General features: G+C 39.3%; 1 protein-coding gene across 1 annotated transcript in view; it reads left to right on the top strand.

Moving 5' to 3' along the window:
* The first annotated feature begins 505 nt into the window (after positions 1-505).
* Positions 506-8,624, top strand: part of LOC103905985 (5'-AMP-activated protein kinase subunit gamma-2) — a 33,924-nt gene continuing 25,805 nt past the window's right edge. The window contains exon 1 of the mRNA XM_009287801.2: positions 506-611. Coding sequence (XP_009286076.1) covers positions 540-611 — 72 coding nt within the window. The 5' untranslated portion in view covers positions 506-539. The remainder of the gene's footprint in view (positions 612-8,624) is intronic.

Below are 8,624 nucleotides of genomic sequence, written 5' to 3'. Positions count from 1 at the left end.
AGTAGGCTGAAGAGAATGGAACCAATTACATAACTTGCCTGCTGCCTCTTTAGAAAATACAAAATTACTATGTGAAAAGTGGACTGGACAGAGATGAGATTGGAGAAATATTATTTAAGGAGCTTGAGTTAGTCAAGCCTGACAGTACTTAAGCTTTAAACTGGCTTCCTCTGTACGTAACTAGAGTTCAGATGCATATTCCAATAGTTTGTTGTTAGAAAAACAAGATTTTTTTTTTTTTTAATATAACTCTTCAGTACGGAAGTCCTTTCTCATGAAGGAAGAACAATGCATTTTGTCTTTGTTCTATTTAATTTGGAAGGAAAGATGAGTCTGAAATGCAAAGTGCAAAACTATGACTGTCTGTCCAGATCTGAAAGTGTGAATTTGAGTTTTGCTTTAGGGTTGTCCTTCTGCAGTGGTGTTCAGTTGATTTGGCATGTTTTTTACTTTTTTTGTTAAGGTTACTTAAATAAAACAACATAATGTTTTTACTTACAGCACTTGAAGAATCGGAAAGTGACATTTATGTGCGATTCATGAGGTCACACAAGTGTTATGACATTGTTCCAACAAGCTCTAAGCTTGTTGTTTTCGACACTACGCTACAAGTGAGTATTCTCCTTTCAGTCTGCCTTTGCTTGTAGTTCATTTTTTTAAATGAGTGTTTCCTGAGTGTTAAATGAAATTTGATCTCTTGAAGAGAAGTTCTCCCATAATGCTGTGCTTTGACTGTACAAACCCATGTTGTTTCAACTGTATCTTTCATGTTATACTAGAGGAGGAGCTGGGGGAAGACTTCCTAGCAGAACAGAAAGAGAGGATATAATTTGTTCTACAGTTGGAATCACTATCTAAAGAACTTTCAGACGAGCCCAAACTTATATTGGCTTCTTCATGGCTATCAGAATTTACAAAAAGACATTTTATCTAAAAATCCCTGTGCAATAGCTAAAGAGTATCCAGGTGTTTTGAGCCTGTTCTGGCTATATTGGTAAGACAATTTAGGACTAAAATGGATGGCTTAATTATGCAAATTATTACATTCTCCAGAAAATTTTTGTTTTCAGTTTCTCATTTTGCTTTTAATCAGTAAATCATCTGCTAGACTCTTGGCTCTGTCTGAAGAGTTTGTTTGCCAAAAGAAGGCATTAGCTGCCTGCTATAGAAACAGACTAATCTGTTCTGCAGTGTGGTAGAAAGCTGTGGCTTTCTCTGTTTCCTGGATTTTGCAATTGGTGTTTTTTGTCTTGCTTTGGTTTTTGTTTGTTTCGGTGTGTTTTTCCTTTTAAAGATGGTCCAATTCTGGCTTAACTAAGCCCATTAAGTAATTTTGGTCTGGAATGTACTGCTCAATTAGACTTCAGCTTTCCACGGTCAGAGGCAACCATGTAATAGATACTTAGTCCCAAAATGTTTGTAGAACCATCTTGCGTATCAGATAATTGTATGTAATGCTAGATTGAGTGCTGTGATCTAAAAGGTGGAAAGCCTACATTGCACAACAAGGCAAAGTAATGGGGTGGATCAAGAGCACTGCACACGTATTAGTCTGTTTGTACAATGACCAACAGCATCCTCCTTGAGTTCTGCAGCATGGCTAAAAGTACTGGAGCTTCAGTTACTGCTCAGTACAAAAAAAACAACTTTGTAACTTCAGCACTGGACTTCTTCGATTATCCAGGCATCTTGCTAGTGAGGTAGTTTCCTTCATCTCTTGACTCTGTTTAGACTCTGAGCATACTGTGGTTTCAACGTGTTGGGTCTGATACCTTGGCTGAGTCCTTAAAGGTAAGTATCTTATCCAGTACTAGTATTATGTTAAAACTTGAGCAGGGCTGTAGTTAAGATTCTGCCCATGTGCCAAAGGACCTCCTGCTGCTAACTGATCTGGTAGCCAAGAAGGCAATGCTGAATGTAACAGTTGGTCACCAGTGTCTTATGTCAGATTATTTCCTCCTTTACCCAGAAAGCCAGACTTCTACTGGAAACTTTTTATCCTTAAGCACCTTGGTATCAATGGAACAGTCACTTTTGTTTCCCCAGGATTCTTCCATGTGCTTTACTGGATTTTGTAGTGAGAAGACACCTGCTCTGTGATTAGAGATGGAGAAAGGTAGCCTGTAGTCTTAGAGGAAGAGCTTTCAAGCACACAGACATCAGTCCTACAGAGTTTAAATGTTCATGTTGTTGATTTTCTTTATATATTCCCCTTCTTGACTGTTTTGATACAGTCTTTCAACTGCATCTGCTCTTGCATTTCACCAGTCACATGGACTCTGTGCAAGCACTGTAAGCTCTAAGGAAGAGTATCTGTTATGTTTAGATATAATGCTAATGAGTACTTTTTGCCACATTCCTTTTCAGAGATTTCTTTCTCTGTCTCTCAGAAGCTTGCTTCTTTGGGAGGTTGATTGTGTTTACTTTTTCACTGTCTCAGAGGGAAAAAGTTCTGCACTTTTTCGTTTCTTCTGCCCAAAAGAGAGAATGACTGTCAACTCTGGACTAAAGAACTCAGACTCCTTTGACCTGAAAGGTCAAATTTGGGATGGTAGTGTTTACTGTCACTCTCTCAGCTCTTCTCAAAGACTATTGGCTTCCTTTTGATTCCTGGGGATATTTATTCTCACACTATGAGATAATCTGTTGGGAGTTGGTACCTGCAGCTTGTTGGCATGACCCACAACCTGTTCAGTTCTCAGCTGTCAGTGGTCACCTGGGACAAAGGCTTGAGCTTGGTCACTGTTGCAATTGGAAAGATGAATTCTCTTTATTCTGGTGAACCAGTTAATCTTGGGGCCCTTGGGGCAGGTCACCCATTCCTTTTGGATTCCCCAGATCTCTTGATGAGTTACATAAAATCATGCCAGATACCAGTTTTCATTGCTGGAGCTGTGTTGAGATAATGCTATTAATGTAAAGAAGTTAGTTTCATTTCCAGTTGGTGAGCCAGTGTGAGGTAATACTTGGAGAAGCAGAGTGTGAGTGAATGAACCTTGTGAATTTTCACCATAAAGGAAAACAGGGAACTTCATGGTAATGGAAAAACTTTCACCAACACTCCACCAAAATCCCTGTTTTATTTGGGATCTCTAATGATGGTCATGGATTACAACTGGAGAAGAACAAGGCATGCCTTGGTCTATGATCATGGGGTCATGTTCTCAGTCTGCTTCTCCAGGTATTTGGAAGCAGTGGTGGTAGAAGGGGAGTCTGTAGTTATTCATTCAGACCCTAGTATATGACAAATGTGAACCATGTCTTGAACCTCAGTTACTGGTGAGGAGCGTTTTTTATTTTCTCCAAATTACATTTTTTGGACTTTGCACCATTACATTTAATCCCAGTTGCATTACTCTTAATTTATAAAGTCATAATATTATTGTAAAGCAGTAGTCCTCTTCCAGCATTGGCACTGTCTTCCAACTTCGCAGGTTTTGCAAAACTGGTAAATTACAGGGTTATTTAAGAAAATATTGAACAGGTTGATCTGAATGCTCATCCTGGGCTATACTGCTAGGAGGTCTTCTAAATACTTCTCTTCAGTATTTCGCTTTGTAGTTCTTTACCTAGCACCTTGTATTAATGTTCCACCTTCAGTATCTTCAAAACACGTTATATTTCTTCAGCTTGATCAGTGTGGCTGTTGCACATACATGTGCCTGGAATATGAAAATAGAATAGCTTTTTTTTAAACAGCTAAATAAGTACATGGTGGAGAATGTACCTAGTAAGGGTAGACAAACAAAAATGTTCTTTGTGTTTGAATTTTTAATATATATGTTACTTATTTTCCAGTACCTCAGGACTTTGTATTGGTTCTTATTTTGAAAATGTAGTACGCAGCTTTGAAACATTCAGTGTCCATGAATCCTCTCAAACTGAGAGGATTTTGCAGATATTTGTCTTTCCTGGATCTGTTTCACCCCTACCCAAATCAATGTTACTCCTAATTTAAAAAACAATCAAACAAAAAAGCTTGGTGCCTTGAAAAAGTTCTCCAAAGATTTGAATTCAGGTTTTTAATAATGCTAGAGCTAAACCAGAATATGTAAGAGCTCACTTTTTGCCTCTCTTAGTATAAGCTAGTAGCAATCAATGGAAGAAGAAGGAAAAATGGGGCTGCGTTGTGTTCTAATGGCATCCTTTGAAAGATTCTGCTGCTGGATTTTTATTTGCGTTGGATTTTTATTTGACTACAGTATCCCATCTCCCTCTACTGGTCAGCAATCACAGCGCACATCACGTGTTTCTACCCTGGAAAATTATTCATGAGCTACTGTGGAAAGTATTCTAAAACTGTTGTTAGCTGTGGGAAAACTGGAGATGTTAACGTATATAATGTGGCGCAAGTCATACCTCTGAAGCAACATCTATTCATAAAAGTAAATATTTACTCTCAATGTCTTTGAGGGATTTAGTGTAAAGATTTGTAAGGAATCTTGTTTTAACCCTGAGTAAGAGAGGAGATGGTAAGGTGCCATTACATTGGAAACAGAAAGAAGGCCTTAAGTAGCAGAAAAAGTAGCTAATAAAGAGCAGGAATGGGCTGACAGTCTCTTCAGTCCTGCTTATTTGTCAGTCAGAAGGCATGGGGTCTCTTGATTCCAGCAGCTACCAAACATCTTGCTGCTTCTAGTGCTAGCACACCAGTCTGGTCTTGCATGTCAAGAATACACCTGTGCAACTGGCACCTACACTTGGCTGTTGTGAAAGCAGTGGTATATCTCATGCACCTCCGTTAGGCATCAGAGCATATGGTAAGGGAGAACTGTGCTGTGCTTCAGCTGGAGAATGTGTCACTTGGCACAGACTCGAGCAACATCTATACTAAATAAATAAAATGTGCTGAGCCAAGGTCTGTTTACCTGCCTGAGGCCAACTGGCACAGCTCAGTTTGACCTTAGTATAGCTTAGCTTATATTTCCCCCAAAACAGAGTATCTACATCTAGTCTGCCTACCTGAAATGGTCCCTAGCCTACTGAACCCTGAGAAGCGGCAGATATTGTCTGGGAGAGTGCTAGCTTGCACAGTTCTCTTGATTTAGACTGACAGTGGACTGTTCTTTCACCCTTTTAGTTTACTAATACAGATGTAGCCCGTAAGTAGTTGCTCCTCATAAACATTTATAGAATCATATTGAACTCCACTTCAGTGCTGTGGCTTTCCCCTGCCTGTGACCCATGAATACTCCTTGTTCGTGACAAGCTTCAGCCTTTTGCTTTTCCCAGAGAAGATGCTATCTTTGCTTGACGCATATTAAAGAAACATTAAAGTCTGATCTGACCAGGAAGGGAGTCAGGAGACAATTAGATGTTATGAGCTATCCTGTGAAGTTTGGAAATTTGACTCTGTGGATGGTGGGGTAACCGGGCAAGTTGCAACAGTGTGCAGCTCACAGTGGATAAACTGTCTTTCTAATCTCTTGCACATCTCCCAGGATGCAAACAATAGGAGAACAAATGCTTCACAGCCCCTTTGAGGAGGTTAGGAGGGTTGTCCCCTGAATGGCTACTCTGTGAATGAGCATTCATTGATTGTTCTTCTTTATTCTAATTATTCAATAAATGGATTCAGATTATCTTTATAAGAGACTTCAGGGAAACACTGAGCTGAATGCAGATTTACTGGTTACCAGCTTGTGTCTTCGGCACAGTATTTGAGTACTCTACAAGTGTTAATGCATTTAATGTGGCAATGATCTGGGGAAATAAGGTGACACCCAGATCTGCCTTTACTTTCTGTTTGTTGGTTTTAACTTGTATCAGGTACATACAGTGACACAGCATTCTCATCTTTTCCTTTGAAACTGATATTAATGCTTTGAAGGAAAACAGGAATTACAGTAATTCCTGTATTAAATTCAAATGTCAACAAAATATAGCACTTTGGTCACATTCTATCAGTCGGATTACTTTTCTCTAGTAGTACTAACATCATCTACTACTGTGATTTCACTGTTTTCCTTGTTACTGTTACATTTGACCTTTTGATGTTTTCTTTAGAGACCAATGCATTTACCCCCCCATCCTGAACTCCATTTGAAATTTTAAGGGAAATGGCTCTTACCTAGCTTATAGCAGTCTCTGAAGCTTAGCTCTATAAGCTTACTTAAGGCCAGATTTTTGACTGGCCTTCAAACAAATTTATTATTTAATTTGTTTTGACTTTGCCTAGCCTATATAAAGATGAGAAGGATTAGCTTATTTTGTAGCACAGAGCAATTAACCCTCCAAGAGGAAAGTAAAAGGTAAGTTTAAGACAGGGATATGCCGCTCCATATCAAGCAGCAATCTGCAATCCCAAGAATGGTATGTTAGCAAATGTCATGGCTGTGTCTTGTGAAGTTTGTATAAGCTCCTGTGGGGTAAAAAGCGCTATCTAACCTTTGGCTAAATGATGTTCTTAACTGTTAAAAGTAAATTTATGTTTTAATACTAAAACATATGTAGCTTTTGCTCACTGTGACCTTGAAGTTGTTCTTAAAGTATTTGTCCAGCACTTTTTCATAAACTAATAAAAATCATATTTATGTGGAAACAGTTATCAAAATAAGCTTTCAGAATCCTAAAGGCTCTTTCCTTTTATATCCTGAAGAAATCTAGGACAATTTTGTGACTTGAAGGTTAGATTATTTAACCTTTCTGTTTAATGAAATTATCTAGGTTGGTAATGGACCAGATGTTGTTATCACTAATGTAGGCTTTTGTCAGTAACTGTCAGACACTAGTAAGAGCTCAAATACTTATTTTTCTACCACATAACTAGAAAAATATTTGGAACAATCTTCTGGAAACTTCTTTAGTGCTTTAACAAGCTGGAAGTAAATATAACTTCTGCAGAGCATGCAATGGATTCCACATTAGAAGAGTGGAAGAGGATTTGTATTTCTCTTCCTTGTGCTGACTCTATTCAGTAAATGGATTTATTATCCTTGTTCCCTCCAGGTCATTCTTGACTGGGGTGTTGCCTCTCTCCAAGGTAATGAGATAGACCAGACTTCCAGTAAGAATGCTGTAGAATCTTTTGCTTCCAGAAACACAGCAGACTCTGGGTCTGTTGTCGCAACAGAGTTCTCACAGCTTTGCAAAAGGATTGACTGTCTGTTCCTTAATTGGCTTTGAGGTTTTTTCTCGTCGAAGTTGCTGAATTTAAACTAATATACTGTCTGCATTTCTGAGGAGTGTGAACACCCCTCCTTGCTTATCCGTCCTACAGAACTGTATGAGAATAATGTAATTTAGCTTCTAACTGGCATGTGGGCTGAGGCAGTTGAGCAGGCCACATAAAAGCTCCCTTCCTTGAGATCAGGCTGGAATCAGTAGCATAATATGGGAAGACTCTTGTGGGGTTTTTTTAGAGCTGCTCCTGTTGCTTGTACATAACAGGCATAGGAGCTGAATTCCTGCAGCTCTCAAAACCAATAGGAAGCATTCATTCCTGGATCTTGGAGGAAGATAATGAGTTCATTGTACCAATTCAGTAGAAATTTTTTGGCCTACATAGGGTGTAGGTAAGGTGTTTGTGCTTGGCTGAGTGAAAGTCCTGCATCATTCTTCTTGCCTTCCCCGCCCTACCACCACTTTTTCCGGTAAGATCTTACTCTGTGAAATAATTTCTGTACCCTTCCCAATGCAGCTGGTCCCAGTGGCTCTGCCTATGAGGCTTACCTAATGTCTTACTCTTAGCCCATTGTGGCATGAAATCTAGCAGCAGAAATTCTGGCTTAAAGTGATTTCCTCCTCCCCCCCAGAAAACAGAGCTGTGCTTTTTTTTTTTTTTTTTAACCAGGGTGCTTAGGCTCCCCTCAGACAGCAGGTGGAAGTAAGTATCAGCAGAGTACTTTATTGAGATGGAATAACAGAGTTGACTGTAATCATGGACCAGTGGCTATCTAGAAGAGGTCCTGATTAAATCAGCACGTGTGGTGTTAGAGGGAGAAGGAGAGCCCTTAGTTACTGGCTACAATATGGGCATATTGACATAGAGTATCAGTTAAGGTCTCAGTTTGGTGTCTTCAGCTGGATTGGGACTTTTTCATGTTGATATGGTGTGGGGAAGATTTCTGCACGTGGACATAGTACCTGCTCTCTGAGGAGAAATCTAGAAAATGTGCCTGCATACTTTAACTTGAGGATAAGGTTCTACCTATTATTTCTGGGGTTTGGCTTGGGTCTGAAGGGTATTACTCCATCAGCTCTTAAATTTTACTAAGTACTCTATGGCCATTAGAGGTACATCATCTACCAGGAGTGTCCACTTTCCATCTCCTGTGAATGGAGAAGAGAACTGAATTTTGATCTGGTTTCATGTAAGCTTTCCAAAATTCAACGTGAGCTAGAGGAGCTGCTTGTGGATGTTTGTTGGTTGGGGTTTTCAGATGTTAAAGCAAATGTAGCCCCTCAGTTAATAACAGGTTTGTCCAATTTTTCTCTACTTGAGGGTGTGATAAGCTAAAGGAGGAAATTTTTCTCAAGACCTGCTTGGCCCTCGCCCTAGGCAAAAGTCTTTATTGTTAAGTCCGTAAATAGCCTTTTTTTTTTTAAAGGCATAGTCCTTCAGGGAGGAAATGCTTCTACCAAATTCATAGACCAAAGAAGAAAATAATTGGAAAATAAATTTG

The sequence above is a fragment of the Aptenodytes forsteri genome, unplaced genomic scaffold, assembly GCF_000699145.1.
Source record: "Aptenodytes forsteri isolate BGI_AS27 unplaced genomic scaffold, ASM69914v1 Scaffold296, whole genome shotgun sequence".
In the NCBI taxonomy this organism is placed as follows: domain Eukaryota; kingdom Metazoa; phylum Chordata; class Aves; order Sphenisciformes; family Spheniscidae; genus Aptenodytes; species Aptenodytes forsteri.
The sequence above is the reverse complement of the archived record's forward strand: the minus strand, read 5'-3'. Positions and strand labels throughout refer to the sequence as shown.